The 22241-nt window shown below is 47.2% G+C and overlaps 1 protein-coding gene across 2 annotated transcripts in view; it reads right to left on the bottom strand.

The window, feature by feature from the left end:
* Positions 1-22241, bottom strand: part of LOC122549465 (NSFL1 cofactor p47-like) — a 234026-nt gene that overhangs the window by 34499 nt on the left and 177286 nt on the right. Inside the window, exon 1 of one of the 2 annotated variants that reach the window (XM_087985889.1) lies at positions 3072-3233. The exons of the other annotated variant lie outside the window; for it this stretch is intronic. Within the exon in view, the coding sequence (XP_087842015.1) occupies positions 3072-3182 (111 nt within the window). The 5' untranslated portion in view covers positions 3183-3233. Of the gene's footprint in view, positions 1-3071; positions 3234-22241 lie in introns of those variants that run through there. 2 annotated transcript variants of the gene reach the window in all.

Raw genomic sequence — 22241 nt, 5'->3', positions numbered from 1 at the left:
ACTTTATAAAACTCTGGTTAGGCCCCATTTGGAGTACTGTGTCCAGTTTTGGTCCCCACACCTCAGGAAGGACATACTGGCACTGGAACGTGTCCAGCGGAGATTCACACGGATGATCCCTGGAATGACAGGTCTAACATATGAGGAACGGCTGAGGATACTGGGATTGTATTCGTTGGAGTTTAGAAGATTAAGGGGAGACTTAATAGAGACGTACAAAATAATACATGGCTTGGAAAAGGTGGATGCTAGGAAATTGTTTCAGTTAAACGAGGAGACTAGGACCCGTGGACACAGCCTTAGAATTAGAGGGGGTCATTTCAGAACAGAAATGCGGAGACATTTCTTCAGCCAGAGAGTGGTGGGCCTGTGGAATTCATTGCCACGGAGTGCAGTGGAAGCCGGGACGCTAAATGTCTTCAAGGCAGAGATTGATAATTCCTCGAGACAACAAGAATCTAAGGGCTACGGGGAGAACGCTGGTAAGTGGAGCTGAAATGCGCATCAGCCATGATTGAATGGCGGAGTGGACTCGATGGGCCGAATGGCCTTACTTCCACTCCTATGTCTTATGGTCTTATGGTCTTAAGCTCTGATCCCCAGCATCTCACTTTTTCCCTATCCACTTGGGTGGCAACTTTGAGGGATCTATGTATTTGCACACCCAGATCCCTCTGTTCCTCCACTCTGCCAAGAACCCTGTCTTTAATCCTATATTCAGCATTTGAGTTCGACCTTCTAAAATGCATCATTTCACATTTATTCAGGTTGAACTCCAACTGCCATTTCTCAGCCCAGCTCTGCATCCTGTCTATGTCGCCCTGCAGTAGCCCTCTATACTATTGACGACACCTCCAACCTTTGTGTCATCTGCAAATTTACTAATCTACCTCTCAATTTCCTCATCTAAGTCATTTATAAAAACTACAAAAAGCAGAGGCCCAAGAACAGAGCCCTGCGGGACCCCACTCAACACTGACCTCCAGGCAGAATACTTTCCATCTGCAACCACTCTGTCTTCTGTCAGCCAGCCAATTCTGAATCCAGGTAGCCAAATCTCCCTGTATCCAATACTTCCTGACTTTATGATGAGCCTACCACGGGAACCTTATCAAATGCCTTTCTGAAATCCACATACACCACATCCACTGCTCGACCTTCGTCGACCTGTCTTGTCACCTCCTCAAAGAACTCAATAAGATTTGTGAGGCATGACCTGCCCCTCACAAAGCCATGCTGACTGCCTTTAATCACACTATGCTTTGCCAAATAGTCATAAATCAAATCCCTCAGAATTCTTTCCAAAACTTTGCTGACCATAGACGTGAGACTGACTGGTACTGTAATTGCCAGGGATGTCCCTATTACCCTTTTTCAAAAGTGGAACAACATTCGCCTCCTTCCAATCCTCCGGTACGACTCCCATGGAGAGTGAGAAGGCAAAGATCCTCACCAGCGGCCCGGCAACCTCCTTTCTCGCTTCCCGGTGCAGCCTAGGATAAACCTGGTCTGGCCCTGGGGACTTATCAATCTTAATGTTTTCCAAAATTTCTAGCACATCATCTTCATCAATCTTGATCTGGTCAAGACTGTATCCCAGCTCCTCTAAGTTTTCATTTACAACAAGTTCCTTGGTGAAAATCGAAGCCAAAAACTCATTTAGAGCATCCCCTATCTGCTCAGACTCCACGCACAAGTTCCCTCCACTATCCCTGATCGGCCCTACCTTCTCCCTGATCATTCTCTTATTCCTCACGTATGAGTAAAACGCCTTTGGGTTCTCCCTAATCCTTCTTGCCAAGCCTTTTTCGTGCCCCCTCCTGGGGGGAGGAGGGGAGGGGAGGAGGGGAGGGGGGAAAGGGGGAGGGGGTGAGGGGGGGGGGGTGAGGGGGGTGAGGGGGTGAGGGGGGTGAGGGGGTGGGAGGGGGTGAGGGGGGTGAGGGGGGTGAGGGGGGTGAGGGGGGTGAGGGGGGGTGAGGGGGGGGGTGAGGGGGGGGGGTGAGGGGGGGGGTGAGGGGGGGGGTGGGGGGGGTGAGGGGGGGTGAGGGGGGGTGAGGGGGGGGTGAGGGTGAGGGGGTGAGGGGGTGAGGGAGATGGGGGGGTGAGGGGAAGGGAGGGAGGGAGGGAGGGAAGGGAGGGAGGGAGGGAGGGGGTGAGGGGAAGGGAGGGAGGGAGGGGGTGAGGGGAAGGGAGGGAGGGGGTGAGGGGAAGGGAGGGAGGGAGGGAGGGGAAGGGAGGGAGGGAGGGAGGGGGTGAGGGGAAGGGAGGGAGGGAGGGGGTGAGGGGAAGGGAGGGAGGGAGGGGGTGAGGGGAAGGGAGGGAGGGAGGGGGTGAGGGGAAGGGAGGGGGTGAGGGGGAGGGAGGGGGTGAGGGGAAGGGAGGGGGTGAGGGGAAGGGAGGGGGTGAGGGGAAGGGAGGGGGTGAGGGGAAGGGAGGGGGTGAGGGGAAGGGAGGGGGTGAGGGGAAGGGAGGGGGTGAGGGGAAGGGAGGGAGGGAGGGGGTGAGGGAGGAGGTGAGGGGGTAGGGAGGGAGGTTGAGAGGGGGAGAGGGGGGGTGGGGGGGTGAGGGGCGTGGGGGGGTGAGAGAGTGAGGGGGGTGAGAGGGTGAGGGGGGGGTGAGGGTGAGAGGGTGAGGGGGGGTGAGGATGAGGGGGGTGAGGGTGGTGAGGGATGAGGGGGGTGGGGGGGTGAGGGATGAGGGGGGTGGGGGTGGTGAGGGATGAGGGGGGTGAGGGGGTGAGGGATGAGGGGGGTGGGGAGGTGAGGGATGAGGGGGGTGGGGAGGTGAGGGATGAGGGGGGTGGGGGGGTGAGGGATGAGGGGGGTGGGGGGGTGAGGGATGAGGGGGGTGGGGGGGTGAGGGATGAGGGGGGTGGGGGGGGTGAGGGGTGAGGGGGTGAGGGGTGAGGGATGAGGGGGGTGGGGGGGTGAGGGATGAGGGGGGTGGGGGGGTGAGGGATGAGGGGGGTGGGGGGGGTGAGTGAACCTGGACCTGGAGGCCCCCCCCGTTTGACACGGGGCCCCTCGGCCGAGCCCGGCCCCCGCCTCCCCCCGGCCCCGCGCCGCCGTCACCTCCATGTCCCAGCCGGCAGCCTCCAGCCGGGCCCGGGCCTCATCCTCCATCGTCCCCGTCAACCGCGACAGGCGCCGGGCCGTGTCCGCCCGCTCCGCGGCGTCCGCCATCTTCACCCGAACCGCCCTCACAGAGACACCCTCACACAGACCCTCACACACACCCTCACACACAGACCGACACCCTCACACACACCCACACAGACCCTCACACAGACCCTCACACACAGACCGACACCCTCACACACAGACCCCCACACAGACCCCCACACACACCCACACAGACCCCCACACAGACCCTCACACACACCCACACACACCGACACCCCCACACAGACCCTCACACAGACCCCCACACACAGACCGACACCCACACACAGACCCTCACACACACCCACACAGACCCTCACACACACCCTCACACAGACCCACACACAGACCGACACCCACACAGACCCCCTCACACACAGACCCTCACACACCGACACCCCCACACAGACCCCCACACAGACCGACACCCTCACACAGACCCACACACACCCCCCTCACCGAGCTCTCTGCCTGTCTCTGTCTCTGTCTCTCTCTCTCTCTCTCTGTCTCCCTCCCGCCTCAGTCCTGCACACGCCCCCTGCCGCCGTTTCCCGGAATTGCTGCCAGCTCGCAGAGACTCAGGAGGAGGGACAGGGGCAGCAGGATCCCAGTGGGAATAGAATGGCCATCAAGCTGCCCAATGTCCTCCCTGAGCACATCTTGTCCCTGAGGTCCACCTTCTCCTGCCCATTCCAATCTCAGCTTACAAATATTATCACAGCTCCACCGAGATGTGGCCAATTTTGTGGCCAAAATTGAACAAGTGGTTACTGGAGGGAGAAAGTGAGGACTGCATGACAAAGGCCTCCAAGCCCTCTGTTTCTTCCTCACACACCAACCCAATCAGTACCCTTCCACTGACACATCGATTTGATTGGCTGAACTGGTCCTCACCTTCAACAATTTCTCCTTCAAATCCTTCCATTTCATCTAGACCAAAGGGGTAGCCATGGGCACCTGCATAGACCTGAGCTATGCCTGCCTCTTTCTCGGGTGCATGGAACAGTCTGTCTTCCACAGCTACACCGGACCATTTCCCACCTTTTCCTCCGCTATATCAGTGACTGTATCGGCGCCACCTCGTGCTCCCATAAGGAGGTTGAACAGTTCATCAACTTCACAAACACCTTCCACCCCAACTTCAAGTTCACCTGGACCATCTCAGACACCACCCTCCCCTTCCTGGACTTCTCCATCTCCATTTCTGGTGACCGACTCAACACGGACATCTACTACAAACCCACCAACTCCCACAGCTACCTGGACTAACCTCCTCCCACTCTGCCTCCTGTAAAAACGCTATCTTCTATTCCCAATTCCTCTGCCTCCGATGCATCTGCTCCCAGGAAGACCAGCTCCACCATACAACATCAAATGTGGCCTCCTTCTTCAAAAACTGCAATTTCCACTCCCACATGGTCGATGATGTCCTCCAGTGCATCTCCTCCACTTCCTCCCCTTGAATCCCACACCTCCAATCACAACAAGGACAGAACCTCTCTGGTCCTCACCTTCCACCCCCACCAAACTCCAGATACATCACATCATCCTTTGCCATTTCCGCCACCTACAAACAGACCCCACCATCACGGATATATTTCCTTCCCCACCCTTATCTTCTGGAATCTTCTGGAATTCTTTGAGGATGTAACTCTGAAGATGGACGAGGGAGATCCAGTAGATGTAGTGTACTGGACTTTCAGAAAGATTTTGATAAAGTCCCACATAGGAGGTTAGTGAGCAAAATTAGGGCACATGGTATTGGGGGCAAAGTACTAACTTGGATTGAAAGTTGGTTGGCTGATAGGAAACAAAGAGTAGTAATAAACGGTTCCATTTCGGAATGGCAGGCAGTGACCAGTGGGGTACCGCAGGGATCAGTACTGGGACCGCAGCTTTTTACAATATATATTAATGATATAGAAGATGGTATCAGTAATAACATTAGCAAATTTGCTGATGATACTAAGCTGGGTGGCAGGGTGAAATGTGATGAGGATGTTAGGAGATTACAGGGTGAACTGGATAAGTTAGGTGAATGGTCAGATGCATGGCAGATGCAGTTTAATGTGGATAAATGTATGGTTATCCACTTTGGTGGCAAGAACAGGAGGCAGATTACTACCTAAATGGAATCAATTTGGGTAAAGGGGCAGTACAGAGAGATCTGGGTGTTCTTGTACACCAGGCAAAAACAATGACTGCAGATGCTGGAAACCAGATTCTGGATTAGTGGTGCTGGAAGAGCACAGCAGGTCAGGCAGCATCTAAGGAGTTCTTGTGCACCAGTCAATGAAGGTAAGCATGCAGGTGCAGCAGGTAGTGAAGAAGGCTAATAGCATGCTGGCCTTCATAACAAGAGGGATTGAGTATAGAAGCAAAGAGGTTCTTCTGCAGCTGTACAGGGCCCTGGAGTACTGTGTGCAGTTCTGGTCTCCAAATTTGAGGAAAGACATTCTGGCTATTGAGGGAATGCAGCGTAGGTTCACGAGGTGAATTCCTGGAATGGCGGGATTACCTTACACTGAAAGACTGGAGCGACTGAGCTTGTACACCCTTGAGTTTAGAAGACTGAGAGGGGATATGATTGAGACATATAAGATTATTAAAGGATTGGACACTCTGGAGGCAGGAAACATGTTTCCGCTGATGGGTGAGTGCCGAACCAGAGTACACAGCTTAAAAATGTGGTAGACCATTTAGGACAGAGATGAGGAGAAACTTCTTCACCCAGAGAGTGATGGCTGTGTGGATGCTCTGCCCCAGACGGGAGTGGAGGTCCAGTCTCTGGATTCATTTAAGAAGGAGTTGGATAGAGCTCTCAAGGATTGTGGAATCAAGGGTTATGGAGATAAGGCAGGAACAGGATACTGATTAAGGATGATCAGCCATGATCATACTGAATGGTGGTGCAGGCTCGAAGGGCAGAATGGCCTACTCCTGCACCTATTGTCTATTGTCTATTGTCTATCACCATTCTGGGGAAACCATTCTCTCCACAATTCCCTTATTAGGTCCACGCCCCCTCACCAACCCACCATCCACTCCCGGCATCTTCCCCTGCCACTGCAAGAAGTGCAAAACCTGCATCCACACTGCCTCCGTCCGTCCAAGGCCCCAGAGGATTCTTCCACATCCGACAGAGATTTACCTGTACTTCCACACACGTCATCTACTGTGTCCGTTATCCAGGATGTGGTCTCCTCTATACTGGGGAGACAGGACACCAACTTGCGGTGTGTTTCAGAGAGCATCTCTGGGACACATGCAGGAAACAACCTCACTGCCCTGTGACCAAAAACTTTAACTCCTCCTCCCAATTCTCCAAGAACATAAAGTCCTGGGCCTCCTCCACTGCCAAACTCGAGCCACCTGACGCCCGGATGAAGAACGCCTCATCTTCCACTTTGAGGCCCTCCAACCACACGGGGTCAATGTGGATTTCACCAGTTTCCCCATTTCCCCTCCCCCCATCTTATTCCTGGATCCAAACTTCTAATTGGGCACCGCTGTCTGGAACTGTCCTATCTTTCCATCTTGCATCCCATCTTACTGCTCCACCCTATCACTTTCAACCCCCACCTTCATCTACCTATCGCAGCCCCAGCTTCCTTCCCCCAACCCCACCCCCCTCCCATAGATCTCTCAGCCCCCTTGGGCCACCCCCTCATTCCTGATGAAGTGTCGAGAATGTGGTGCTGGAAAAGCACAGCAGGTCAGTCAACAACTGAGGAGTGGGAGAATAAACATTTCAGGCATAAGCCATTCATCATTCCAGTTGAAGGACTTATGCCTGAAACGTCAATTCTTCTGCACCTCGTATGTTGCCTGACCGGCTATGCTTTTTCAACTCCACACTCTGGAGGGAGGTAGAGGATTTGTGTATCATGCACATTCCACACAATGAAGCTCCAGAACATGGAATAAACTGAGCATCATTAACAGTGAACTCCAGGACATGTGCCTCAAACACAGAACAGTTGGTTACCCAGACTGTTCCTGTGGTAATTTCTCCTCAGCCACCTCAATTGACTCCTCCAGTGAGAACCATCACCAACATTAACTTTTATTCCTCCCCTTTCACTGTTATCTATCCTCAGCACACTCCTGCATCTGCACGCTGCCTTCAACAATACCATTCTAAACTTGTTATATTCAACATTCACACATATACTTTCAGGACACCAAGCCCTAACTTACAAAATTAGAAATTGCTGGAAAAACTCTGCAGGTCTAGCAACATTTGTGGAGACAAGGCAGAGTTAACATTTCTGGTCTAGTGACCCTTTTTCAGAACGCGCCTTAACTTACCATTGCTGTCATGACAGATTCTTGACCTCCATTATTTAACTAACTTTATTTCCCATATCTTGACTGTTTCAGATTGTTTTCACATCCTCATTGGCGTATGTGATAAGAATTCCTCCTTATTTCAGTCTAAAGGGTCATTCCTTCACTCTGAGGCTGTGCCATTGGGTCGAAGTCTCTCATACTAGTGGAAACATCTTCTTCATATCCAGTCTATGTGGAACTCTCAGTATACTTAAGTTTCAGTGAGATTCTCTTCATCCTTCTAAATTCCATTGAGTACAGACCCAGAGTCCTCAACCGCTCCATATTTGAGAAGCCCTCCGATGCTGGGATCATTCTTATAAAGCTCCTCTGGATCCCGCCAAGGCCAATACATCTTCATTAGAAAGGGGTCCAGAACTGCTCCCAATATTCGTAATGTGGCCTGACCAGAGCCTTATACAGCCTCAGCAGTATATCTCTGTTGTTGTATTCTAATCCCACTTACAAGGGGTTTGATACCCTTGTAGCCTTAATAAGAATATAAATAGTTTTGTTTCATGATTAGAAAATGCCCTTTTATTGGAACTGGATCGAAACTGTAATGAGGACTGTTAAAATTTGACTATATTTTGTGCAAAGCTGTGCAGACCTATGTGTACTGTTTTCTACTTATAGATAATTTATGAATAAAATATATTTTTGGAATAAAAAATGACTAGAAATGGGACTATCCATATAAAAGCTAAAGGTACACAAAGAGGCCAGGGACTAGGAATATTGCGGCGAGTAACTCACCTCCTGACTCTCCAAAGCCTGTCCACCATCTACAAGGCACAAATGAGGACTGTGATGGAATACTCCCTACTTGCCTGGATGGGTGCACCTACAACAACACTCAAAAAGCTTGACAACATTCAGGATAAAGCAGCATGCTTCAATGACACCACCATAGGGGAGGTGATGGCCTAGTGGTATTATCACTGGACTGATAATCTAGTGATCTGGTAACATTCTGGAGAAGCCAAGTTCAAATCCTGTCATAATAGATGGTGGAATTAGAATCTAATAAGAATTTGGAATTAAGAGTCTAATGATGACCATGTATCCATTGTTGATTGATGGAAAAACCTATGTGGTTCATTTGTGTTCTTTAGGGGAGGAAGCTGGAGTCATAGCTGTACTGCACGGAAACAGATCCTTCAGTCCAACTCATCCATACCAACCAGATAGATTGATTCACGTGTGACTCCACATGGGGTTGACTCTTAACTGCCCTCTGGGCAATTAGGGATGGGCAATAAATGCTGGCCTAGCTGATTGATGCCCTCATCTCATGAATGAATTTTTAAAGAAAATTGAATTAATTAAATTCACAAACATTCAGTGCCTTGACCACCATGCTCAATAACAATGAGTACCTCAATAAAATAAACTACAGAAATACACCAAGACTCCTTTGATGACACCTTCGAATGTTCAGCAGCATGGTGGCTCGGTGGTTAGCATTGCAGCCTCACAGTACCAGGGTCCCAGGTTCAATTCTCGCCTCAGGCGACTGTCTGTGTGGAGTTTGCACATTCTCCCTGTGTCTGCGTGGGTTTCCTCCCACTGACCAAAGATGTGTAGGTCAGGTGAATTGACCATGCTAACTTGCCCAAAATGCTAGGTGCATTAGCCAAAGTAAAATGGGTCTGGGTTGGTTACCCTTCGGAGGGTCAGTGTGGACTAGATGGGCTGAAGGGCCTGTTTCCACACTGTAGGTAATTAATCTAAAACCACTGTGATCAAGAAAGATAAGGGGCTGCAGATACCTGAGAACACCTCCACCTGTAAATTTCCTCCAAACCACTCATTATCTTGATTTGGAAATATATCACCTTCTGTGTCACTCAGTCAAAATCCTGGAATTGCTGCATAGTAGAACTGCAACAAATGGATTGCAGTCAAAAGTGTGGTGTTGGAAAAGCACAGCAGGTCAGGCAGCATCCAAGGAGCAGGAGAGTTGATGTTTTAGGCAAAAGTCCTTCATCATTTCTGATGAAGGGCTTTTACCTGAAGTGTTGACTCTCCTGCTCCTCGGATGCTGTTTGACCTGCTGTGCTTTTCCAGCACTACGTTCTCAACTCCAGTGTCCAACATCTACAGTCCTCACTTTTGACTAACAAATGGTTTGCAGCAGATCAAGAAGGCAGTTCACCACCGCCTTCTCAAAGACAATAAGGGATGGGCAATAGTTGCTGGCCCAACCTGCAACACCCACATACAGTAAATGAACAAAAAAGGGTGTCCAGTCTGTGTATTTGCTTTAAGTAGACGCCTATTTTCTTGCTTATAGATGATAGCTACACTTTACATAATAGTATTAAGTGATGTGATTTGTCATGCAAATGTTGGGAGTTAGTAAACCTGAAATACTGGAATTTACAGTCATGGTAATTTGAAAAAGATAATCTTGAATTGGCAATTGTTCCAACTAACCATGTGAAAGACTCATATATGTGTCATCCACATCCTATTTGTCTTTTTGAAGAAAACAAACTTGAATATTAGCTCTTATTCTAAACACTTTAACTCCCCTCCCACTCCACCAAAGACATGCAAGTCCTCGGCCTCCTCCATCGCCAAACTCTAGCCACTCAATGCCTGGAGGAACAACACCTCATATTCCACCTTGGGACCCTCCAACCACACAGGATCAATGTGGATTTCACCAGTTTCCCCATTTCCCCTCCCTCCACCAATCTTATCCCAGATCCAATCTTCCAATTTGGCACTGCACTCTTGAATTGTCCTACTTGTCCATCTTCCTTCCCACCTATCCACTCCATCCTCCTCTCTGACCTATCATTTTCACCTCCATCTTCCCAACAACCTTGCCCCCGGCCCCAACCCCCTCAAAATAATCTCTCAGCCCCCTTAGGCCACTCCCTCATTCCTGATGAAGAGCTTATGCTCGAAATGTTGACTCTCCTGCTCCTCCGATGCTGCCTGACCAGCAGTGCTTTTCCAGCACCACACCCTTTGCCTCTTATGTGAGGAAAGATGTAGTGGCATTGGAGGCAGTTCAGAGGAGGTTCACTAGATTGATCCCAGAATTGAGGGGTTTGTCATATGAAGAGAGATTGAACAGTTCAGGCCTATACCCTCTGAAATTTAGAAGAATGAGGGGAGATCAAATTGAGGTATTCAAGATAATAAAAGTTGTGGATAAAATAGACATGGAGTGAATTTTTCATCTTGTGGGGCATTTGAGGACAAGAGGTCATAGTCTTCGGATAACAGGTAGCAAATTTAAAACAGAGTTTAAAGAGAAACTACTTTTCCCAAAGGGTTATGAATCTGTGGAATTCGCTACCCCAAAGTGCATTGGATACTAGGACAGTGAGTAAACTTAAGGAGGAGTTAGACAAATTTTTAATTGGTAATGGGTTGAAAGGATATGGGGAGGAGGGGGGAAAATGTGGGTAAGGAGCACATCAGCCATGATCAAATGGCAAGGCAGACTAGATGGGTTGAATGGCCAGATTCTGCTTCAATATCTTATGGACCGCTTTGTCCAGCACCATAAGAAACAATGCAGAGTTGTGAACGCACCCCAGTCCATCATGCAAGCCAGCCTTGGTAAGGTCCTGGGGAGTATTGCTGAACAAAGAGACCTTGGAGTTCAGGTTCATAGTTCCTTGAAAATAGAGTCATAGGTGGATATGATAATGAAGAAGTATGCTTTCCTTAATTGGTCAGAGCATCGAGCATAGGAGTTGGGAGGTCATGTTACGGTTGTACAGGACATTGGTTAGGCCACTTTTGGAAAAATGTATGCAATTCTGGTCTCCTTCCTATTGGGAGGATGTTGTGAAACTTGAAAGGGTTGAGAAAAGATTTACAAGGATGTTGCCAGGGTTGGAGGATTTGAGCTATAGGGAGAGGCTGAATAGGATGGGGTTGTTTTCCCTGGAGTGTTGGAGGCTGAGGGGTGACCTTATAGAGGTTTATAAAATCATGAGGGGATGAACAGGATAAATAGACAAGGTCTTTTCCCTGGGGTGGGGGAGTCCAGAACTAGAGGGCATAGGTTTAAGGTGAGAGGGGAAAGACATAAAAGGAACCTAAGGGACAACGTTTTCACGCAGAAGGTGGTGTGTGTATGGAATGAGCTGTCAGAGGAAGTGGTGGAAGCTGGTACAATTACAGCAATTAAAAAACATCTGGATGGGTATATGAATAGGAAGGGTTTGGAGGGATATGGGCCAAATGCTGGCAAATGGGACTCGATTAGTTTGGGATATCTGGTTGGTATGGATGAGTTGGACCGAGGGGTCTGTTTGTGTGCTATACATCTCTATGACTCTATGACTCCATCTACACTTCTCACTGCCTCAGAAAGGTAGCCAACATCAAAGACTGCTCCCACCCCCCCGATTATAATCTCTTCCAACTTCTTCCGTCGGGCAGAAGATACAATCATTTTTCTCGGTGGCAATTGGAGTGAGAGGAGTGTCAGTGCGGACCAGAGGCCCGACAGGAAGGTAAATTTAAAATATAAGAACTTTCCTTATGTACAGGCAGAGCACACATTGAGCAGGATAAGTCATGGGACTGCTGGGTAAGGAGGCTTTGGGTAGATATCTGGGGGGGGGGGGGTTGCTTTACCCGAAACACTACTCGGGTAGTGTCTCCCACCCGTCCTCCTCCTCTAACCAAAAAAAAAGTTCTGTGCGCTGAATTGGTAAGGTGACTAGTTTCTCTTCTTTTGTGTGGTTTTTCAGTAGACTTGTTGGGAATTTAGAACAGTGGGAATAGAGGTTAGGTCGGTTGAATGTTCCTCCTGCAGAATGTGGGAGGTAAAGGTCACCACTAGTGTCCCTGCTGACTGCTTCTGCGGGAAGTGCACCCAACCTCAGCTCCTCAAAAACTGGGTTAGGGAACTGAGCTGGAGCTGGATGAACTTCGGATCATTCAGGAGGCAGAAGGGGTTATTGAAAGGAGTTACAGAGAGGTAGACACACCTCAGGTACAAGAAGAAGGTAGATGGGTTATAGTCAAGGGATGGAAAGAGAACAAGCAGGCAGTGCAGGGATCCCCTGTGATGGAAATGTGTTGCTGGAAAAGCGCAGCAGGTCAGGCAGCATCTAGGGAACAGGAGAATCGACGTTTCGGGCATTAGCCCTTCTTCAGGAAGGGCTAATGCCCGAAACGTCGATTCTCCTGTTCCCTAGATGCTGCCTGACCTGCTGCGCTTTTCCAGCAACACATTTCCATCTCTGATCTCCAGCATCTGCAGACCTCACTTTCTCCCCAAAGGGATCCCCTGTGGCCATTCCCTCAATAACAAGTATATCACTTTGGACACTGTTGGGAGGGGTAAGCAATTGGGTACAGGTCTCTGGCATGGAGTCTGTCCCTGTTGCTCAGAAGGGAAAGGGAGAGATGAGCAGTAGTCATTGGGGACTCGATTGTTAGGAGGGACAGATAGGAAGTTCTGTGGGAATGAAGGAGACTCACGGTTGGTGTGTTGCCTCCCAGGTGCCTGGGTTCATGATGTCTCTGATTGTGTTTTTGGGATCCTTGGGGGGGAGGGGGAGCAGCCCCAAGTTGTGGTCCACGTAGGTACCAATGATATAGGGAGGAAGAGAGATGGGGATTTAAGGCAGAAATTCATGGAGCTATGGTGGAAGCTTAGAGCTAGAATGAACAGAGTTGTTATCTCTGATTTGTTGCTTGTGCCACGTGCTAGCAAGGTGAGGAATAGGGAGGGGGGGGGGGGGGGGGTCGAACACTTGGCTACAGGGGTGGTGCAGGAGGGAGGATTTTGGATTCCTGGATAATTGGGGCTCTTTCTGGGATAGGTGGGACCTCTACCACCAGGATGTTCTTCACCTGAACCAGAGGGGTACCAATATCCTGGGGTAAAATTTGCTTAATGCTCTCTGTGTGGTTTTAAACTAATCCAACGGGAGGATGGAAACCAAAATTGTAGTTTGAGTATACAGGAGGTTGAGAGTAATGAAGTCAGAAATAAGGTTTCAGAGTTGCAAGAAGACACCAGAAAGCAAGAGGTTGGTTTGAAGTGTGTCTACTTCAATACCAGGAACATCCAGAATGAGGCGGGTGAACTTGCAGCATGGGTTGATACCTGGGATTTTGATGTTGTCGCCATTTCAGAGACATGGGTAGAGCAGATTCCAGGCTTCAGATATTTCACTAAGAACAGAGAAAATGGTAAAAGAGGGGGTGGTGTGGCTCTGTTAGTCAAGAACAGTATTATAGTTGCAGAAAGGACTCGTTTACTGAAGTAGTATGTGCTGAGAATAGAAACAGGAAAGGAAAGGTCACCCTGTTGGGAGTTTTTTTACAGGCTTCCAAATAGTTCCAGAGATATAGAGGAAAGGATAGCAAAGATAATCCTCGATAGGAGCAAGAGTCACAAGGTAGTTGTTATGGGGGACTTCACCTTTCCAAATAGTGACTGGGAATATTATAGTTCAAGTAATTTAGGTCAGTTTTTGTCCAATGTGTGCAGAAGGGTTTCCTGACATAGTATATAGACAGGCCAACAAGAGGCAAGGCCACACTGGATTTGGTACTGGGTAATGAACCCAGCCAGGTGTTAGATTTGGAGATAGGTGACCACTTTGGTGATAGTGACCATAATTCAGTTCTGTTTACTTTACTGATGGAAAGGGATAGGTATATACCGCAGGGCAAGAGTTATACTTGGGGGAAAGGCAATTATGATACGATTAGGTAGGATTTAGGATGGGGAAGGAAACTGCAGGGATGGGCACAATTGAAATTTGGAGCTTATTCAAGGAACAGTTACTGCGGGTCCTTGATAAGTATGTACCTGTCAGGCAGGGAGGAAGCTGTCGAATGCAGAAGCCATGGTTTACTAAAGAAATTGAATCTCTTGTCAAGAGGAAGATGAAGGCTTATGTTAGGATGAGAAGAGATGGCTCAGTTAGGGCACTTGAGAGTTACAAGTTAGCCAAGAAAGACCTAAAGAGAGAGCTCAGAAGAGCCAGGAGGAGACATGAGAAGTTGTTGGCGAATAGGATCAAGGTAAACCATAAGGCTTCCTATAGTTATATCAGGAATAAAAGAATGACTAGAGTAAGATCAGGGCCAATCAAGGATAGTAGTGGCAAGTTGTGCATGGAATCAGAGGACATGGGGAAGCACTAAATGACTACTTTTCAACGGTATTCACACTAGAAAAAGACAATGTGGTCAAGGAGATTACTGAGATACAGGCTACTAGATTGGATGGGATTGAGGTTCACAAGGAGGAGGTATTAGCAATTCTGGAAAGTGTAAAAGTAGATAAGTCCCCTGGGCCGCATGGGATTTATCCTAGGATTCTCTGGGAAGGCAGGGAGGAGATTGCTGAGCCTGTGGCTTTGATCTTTACGTCGTCATTGTCTACAGGAATAGTGCCAGAAGACTGGAGGATAGCAAATAGTGTTCCCTTGTTCAGGAAAGGGAGTAGGGACAACTCTGGTTATTATAGACCTATGAGCCTTACTTCGGCTGTGTGTAAACTGTTGGAAAAGGTTATAAGAGATAGGATTTATAATCATCTAGAAAGGAATAAATTGATTAGGGATAGTCAACACAGTTTTGTGAAGGGTAGGATGTACCTCACAAACCTTATTGAGTTCTTTGAGAAAGTGACCAAACAGGTGGATGAGGGTAAAGTGGTTGATGTGGTGTATATGGATTTCAGTAAGGCGTTTGATAAGGTTCCCCAAGGTAGGCTACTGCACAAAATACAGAGGCATGGGATTGAGGGTGATTTAGCAGTTTGGAGAAGAAATTGGCTAGCTGAAAGAAGACAGAGGGTGGTGGTTGATGAGAAATGTTCATCCTGGTGTTCAGTTACTAGTGGTGTACCACAAGGATCTGTTTTGGGTCCACTGCTGTTTGTCATTTTTATAAATGACCTGGATGAGGGCATGGAAAGATGGGTTAGTAAATTTGCAGATGATACTAAGATTGGTAGAGTTGTGGATAGTGATGAAGGATGTTGTAGGTTACACAGAGACATAGATAAGCTGTAGAGCTGGGCTGAGAGGTGGCAAATGGAGTTTAAAGCAGAAAAGTGTGAGGTAATTCACTTTGGAAGGAGCAACATGAATGCAGAATACTGGGCTATTGGTAAGATTCTTGGTAGTGTAGATGAGCAGAGGGATCTCAGTGTCCAGGTACATAGATCCCTGAAAGTTGCTGCCCAGGTTGGTAGGGTTGTTAAGAAAGCATACAGTGTTTTAGCTTTTATTAATAGACGGATTGAGTTTTGGAACCATAAGGTCATGCTGCAGGTGTACAAATGTCTGGTGTGGCATACAGTTCTGGTCATCGCATTATAGAAAGGATGTGGAAAGGGTTCAGGGAAGATTTACCATAATGTTGCCTGGTATGGAGGAAAGGCTGAAAGACTTGAGGCTTTTTTTGTTAAAGAAGAAGGTTGAAACGGTTCTTAATTGAGACATATAATCAGAGGGTTAGATAGGGTGGACAGTGAGAGACTTTTTCCTTGGATGACGATGGCTAGCATGAGGGGACATAGCTTTAAATTGAGGGGTGATAGATGTAGGACAGATGTCAGAGGTAGTTTCTTTACTCTAAGTAGTAGGTGTGCGGATTGCACTGACTGCTACAGTAGTCGACTCGCCTACATTAAGGGCATTTAAATGGTCATTGGATAAACATATGGACAAGAATGGAATAGTGTAGGTTAGATGGGCTTCAGATTGGTTTCACAGGTCAGCACAACATTGAGGGCTGAAGGGTCTGTACTGTGCTGTAATGTTCTATGTCCTATGTTCTAACAGCTTGTAGACACATACCAAACAGATTCAAGAACAGCTTTTTCCCTGCTGTTATTAGACTTCTGAGTAGATCTAGGAGAAAGGAGTAGATCTCGGTCTGCAGATGGTGGAGAGTCAGAGTCAATAAGTGTGGCACTGGAAAAGTACAGTGGGTCAGGCAGCATCCGAGGAGCAGGAGAGTTGACGTTTCGGGCATAAACCCTTTGGGCACAGTCCTAATGAAAAGCTTATGCTCAAAATGTCGACTTTCCTGCTGCTCAGATGCTGCCTGACCTGCTGTGCTTTTCCAGTGCTACACTTTTCAATTCTGAATGGATTCTCAATCTTTAAATTTAATGATTTGGAGATGCCAGTGTTGGACTGGGGAGTACAAAGTTAAAAATCACACAACACCAGGTTATAGTCCAACAGGTTTAATTGAAAGCACACTAGCTTTCGGAGCACCGCTCCTTCATCAGGTGATTGTGGTCACCTGGTTCACCAGGTGATCAGGTGATCAGGTGATCCACAATCACCTGATGAAGGAGCGTCGCTCCGAAAGCTAGTGTGCTTCTAATTAAACCTGTTGGACTATAACCTGGCATTGCGTGATTTTTAACTTTAAATTTAATGTTAATCTCGCATTTCTCAGCAGCTGGAATGTTGTATTCCTCGCTCTGTTCTATTATCCTGATATACTTTGTATGTTATAACCTGCCTGTGCTGCACACAAAACAAAACTTTTCACTGTACCTAGGTACATGTGACAATAATAAGTCAAGATACATGTTGAAAATTGGAACAGTTACAATGAAAATTGCAGCTTTCAGTGATGGTAAAGGAAGATGGGTTGCAGGTCTTAATGAGAGTTATAGAGTGTGAGCCTTGGTGGGAATGAGTTCAGTAGCAGAGATAGAGTGAGTGTGAGGTAGCAAAGAGAAGAGTGCAGCACTAACTCTGGTGGAATGGAATAGGTCACTGACCTTCTTGTAGCATCTCTGACTGTTTGTCCTCCACGTTGAAATGTGTTTGACTGGGTGGCAACTCCAAACCAGGCCGCCAGAGTCTGATTGTGCAGCCTCCTCTGCCAATCCTCCCTGGGAAGAGGACACCTCTGTTTTGTACCATCCCTACTCCAGGATGTCCTTTCCCTATCAGAGTACCATGAGACCACCTTATCCTTCTGAAACATGTCAGACTCTGTCTTTGACCGAATAGGGCAGCTTCAGAAGCCAGTGCAGATGTTGTGGCTGTCAGTGATGCTGGTCTTACTTTCTAAAAATTTATTCATTTGTGAAATGTGGGTGTCCCTGGCTGGGCCAGCATTTATTACCGATCCCAAGACACCCTTGAGAAGGTGGCGGTGAGCTGCCTTCTTGAACCTGCTGCAGTCCACCTGCTTCGGGTTGGCCCAAAATTCCATTAAGGCGGGAATTCTTGGATTTTGACCCTTTCTGCTAATAGCCAATGAGTGATGAGCTATTCTAGGAGTGCCAGGTCTAAGATGAGGATTGAATCAGATGTGAGGAATGGGATGGATAGTTAATGAAGTTGTTTGATACAGTGTGACGAGAAATCTCACAAGGCCTCATGGTCAGACTCCCTATAGAAAAACTCAACACAACTTGCACTTACCGACAAAAATAAAATTCAGCCTTGTGTTATATACTCTCAAAGGAATAATTATGCAAATTGGACAGAAATATAATTCATATTTATGAAAAGAATGTTTTGATGACGATAAAACTGACATAGCAAATTAAGCACTTTTCACAACCTCTTCAATTATGATAAGCTTTTTCTGAATGACGTTTCGAGTTTTCTAAATTATTTATTTCCCTCAACCTGAATGAGATTACTCTTGGGGTTGGGGGGGAAGGGGGTGAGGGTGGGGTGGGGGGAGGAAGGTGAGGGGAGGAGGTGGAGTCTGGAGATCCAGGGCCCCTGGCCTGGTGTGAATACCAGACTCGCACAATGGGCCTCTCTGTTTACTTCTCGACCAACTTTGTTCTGACAATCAACACTAAACGTTTCCAATACTTTGATGTAGATTTCTAAATTAAATTTTAGCAAATCACAGCAGAGCCAATAGATGCACAAATGATAAAATGTTTCCAAATGTTAACTCATGGAAAACATTCTGACAATCCTCTGGACTTAGCAATGTTGATATTTCCTAATGAAAATTTAATAGCATTACAATGTAATACATTACTAGATTGGAAACTATTTTGAAATTCTGGCCATTGATTCTTAAAGAGTAGTGCATCCTGTTCAACTGTCACAGAACCTAACTATTTTATAAAGGAGCAGTGTGTTGTAGGCACCACGCTTAAATCATTAGTTCATTAACAATTTTATCTTGTTTAATCAAATGCTATCTGTTTTCACTATGCATGGTTTTATATATTTGTTCCTTAAATCTCATATGGTTCGATGGGTTTCTTTCCATAACTCCACTAGGAAACTGACAGAACACTTAGAGAAATAATGTAAATGGTATTTATGTAATTTCCACTTGTAAGTGTCATTTGTCTCTTGTCAACTTTGCAATGAGAGCCAAGTAGAATCATCATAGAATTTTACTTTTATGAAAATATACAAGCTTAGAAATTTGGCTGCATAAATCTGCCAGTTACATGCTCTGCTAAAACCCCAGAATGGATTGCTGAAGTGCTCGAACCAGAATAGTGGGTGAGGACAAATCAGAGTCCGTTTTACACCCACACCTAAAGCAGTTGTTCAATGCTTTCCCAAATCTATAATCTCACATGAGGAAGTTGTGACCTGAGAATATTGAATTCCTGAGTTAAAGCAGTAGAATACAATGCAATGATCATTATGACAAAATTGTACATGCTGCAACTTGAGTGCTGTGCCCTTTTCTAGCTGCTTTAAAAAAAAAGGAGACGTTCAGTTACTGGAGGCAGTGCACAATGAGCCAGTGTCAGAAATTATGAAGACTAGCTAACAGCCTAACCTAAAGGAGACATTGCCTGTGGACTTGCCAACTTTAAGGGCATTTAAATGGTCATTGGATAAATATATGGATGAAAATGAAATAGTGTAAGTTAGATGGGCTTCACATTGGTTCCACAGGTCGGCGCAACATCGAGGGCTGATGGGCCCATACTGAGCTGTAATGTCCTACGTTCTATGAGCTATGAGCATATAGAGATATTAGTTTCTATGTGGTATGGAATTTCAAACTAATAAAGGGTAAGTTGAGGACTGATCAGGCTAAAACAAAGAAGGAATTGTGGAGGCAAAGTCCTGGGGTGGAATCTGTGTTTAGTTTGGTCATGAGGAGGCATTTCATCAGGCAGAAGGGAAAGGAGATGCCTTTCTACTCCAAAAGATTAGACATCTTACTGGTCCCACCACCCAAATATGGACAATTAATAGTATTAACATAAAGCAGCAGTCAGGGCTTACCATGTGGTGACCATGGTAATGCAAACCCATGGGCTCCCAGAAGGATGTCTTATGCTCAACAATAATAAGTGGGCGGCACGGTGGCACAGTGGTTAGCACTGCTGCCTCACAGCGCCAGAGACCCGGGTTCAATTCCCACCTCAGGCGACTGACTGTGTGGAGTTTGCACGTTCTCCCCGTGTCTGCGTGGGTTTCCTCCGGGTGCTCTGGTTTCCTTCCACAGTCCAAAGATGTGCAGGTTAGGTGAATTGGCCATGCTAAATTGCCCATAGTGTTAGATAAGGGGTAAATATAGGGGTATGGATGGGTTGCGCTTCGGTGGGTCGGTGTGGACTTGTTGGGCCGAAGGGCCTGTTTCCACACTGTAATGTAATGTAATGTAAAAAAAAAGTACTGATTGAGGTTATAAAAACAGAAATTACTGGAAATTCTCAGCAGGTCTGGCAGCATCTGTGGAGAGCAATCAGAATTAATGTTTCAGATCCAGTGACCTTTCTTGAGAATTGATGGTAGTTAGGGAAAAGGATATTTTTTATACAGAAGATAGTGTGGGGGAGCAGAGAGAAGAGTAAACCATAGGTGGAGATAGAGCCCAAAGAAAGACAAAAACAGTTGGACAGGCAAAGGACCAGCCTAGGAGAATAATTAGCTGCTAATGAGGACCATTAGTCGCTGACAATGGATAGTGTGTGGTAACAGCCCATGTGATGATAAGGCCTGGTGTGTGGGGGTAGGGGGAAGGTGCTCAAGTTCTAAAATTGTCAGACTCAGTATTATGTCCAGAGGGCTGCAGGGTTCCCAAGTGGAAAATGAGATGCGGTTCTTCCAGCTTGGACTGAGCTTCACTGGAGCACTACAGCAAGCCTGAGACTGAGATATTGGCCAGGGAACAGGGTGGTGTGTTGAAGTGGCTCAGGGTCTCAGGGTAGACAAAATGTAAGTGTTCTGTGAAGCAGTCACCCAGTCTGTGCTTCATTTCCACAGATGCTGCCAGACCTGCTGAGACTTGTTTCGAGCAATTTCTGGTTTTATTTCAGATTTCCGGCATCTGCAGTTCTTTTGGATTTTTTGTGCAGTAAGAACAAAGAACAAGAAAATTTACATCCCAGGAACAGGCCCTTCGGCCCTCCAAGCCTGAACTGATGCAAAATGCACTGTCTAAACCTGTCGGTCAATTCCTAAGTATCTGCATCCCTCTGCTCCCCACCTACTCATGCATCTGTGCAGACGCATTTTAAATGAATCTACCATACCTACCTCTACCATCTCTTCTGGCAACGCATTCCAAATGCCCACCACCCTCTGTGTGAAGTTCTTGCCACGTGTATCCCCCTTAAACTTTCCACCTCTCACCGTGAAAGCGTAACCTCTCGTTATTGAATCCTTCACCCTGGGAAAAAGCTTGTCTTTATCCACCCTGTCTATATCGAGTCATAAAGTCATAGACATGTACAGCATGGAAACAGACCCTTCGGTCCAACCCATCCATGCTGACCAGATATCCCAACCCAATCTAGTTCCACCTGCCAGCACCCGGCCCATATCCCTCCAAACCCTTCCTATTCATATACCCATCCAAAATGCTTCTTAAATATTGCAATTGTACCAGCCTCCATCACATCCTCTGGCAGCTCATTCCATACACGTACCACCCTCTGCGTGAAAATGTTGCCTTTTAGGTCTCTTTTATATCTTTCCCCTCTCATCCTAAACCTATGACCACTAGTTCTGGACTCCCCAACCCCAGGGAAAAGACTTTGCCTATTTATTGTATCCATGCTCCTCATAATTTTGTTAACCTCTATAAGGTCACCCCACAGCCTCTGATGCTCCAGGGAAAACAGCCCCAGCCTGTTCAGCCTCTCCCCATAGCTCAAATCCTCCAACCCTGGCAACATCCTTGTAAATCTTTTCTGAACCCTTTCAAGTTTCACAACATCTTTCTGATAGGAAGGAGACCAGAATTGCACGCAATATTCCAACAGTGGCCTAACCAATGTAATGTACAGCCACAACATGACCTCCCAACTCCTGTACTCAATACTCTGACCAATAAAGGAAAGCATACCAAACGCCTTCTTCACGATCCTATCTACCTGCGATTCCACTTTCAAGGAGCTATGAACCTGCACTCCAAGGACTCTTTGTTCAGCAACACTCCCTAGGACATTACCGTTAAGTGTATAAGTCCTGCTAAGATTTGCTTTCCCAAAATGCTGCACCTCGCAGTTATCTGAATTAACTCCATCTACCACCTCTAGCCCATTGGCCCATCTGATCATGATCCTGTTGTAATCTGAGATAACCCTCTTCGCTGTCCACTACACCTCCAATTTTGGTGTCATCTGCAAACTTACTAACTGTACCTGTTACGCTCGCATCCAAATCATTTATGTAAATGACAAAAAGTAGAGGACCCAGCACCGATCCTTGTGGCACTCCACATGTCACAGGCCCCCTGTCTGAAAAACAACCCTCCAGCACCACCACCCTCTGTCTTCTACCTTTGAGCCAGTTCTATATCCAAATGGCTAGTTCTCCCTAT

Source organism: Chiloscyllium plagiosum, unplaced genomic scaffold (assembly GCF_037043375.1).
Source record: "Chiloscyllium plagiosum isolate Xiang-an unplaced genomic scaffold, Cpla_swu_hap1 HiC_scaffold_4, whole genome shotgun sequence".
Classification (NCBI taxonomy): Eukaryota; Metazoa; Chordata; class Chondrichthyes; order Orectolobiformes; family Hemiscylliidae; genus Chiloscyllium; species Chiloscyllium plagiosum.
Note: the sequence above shows the minus strand (reverse complement) of the source record. Positions and strands in the feature narration are given on the sequence as shown.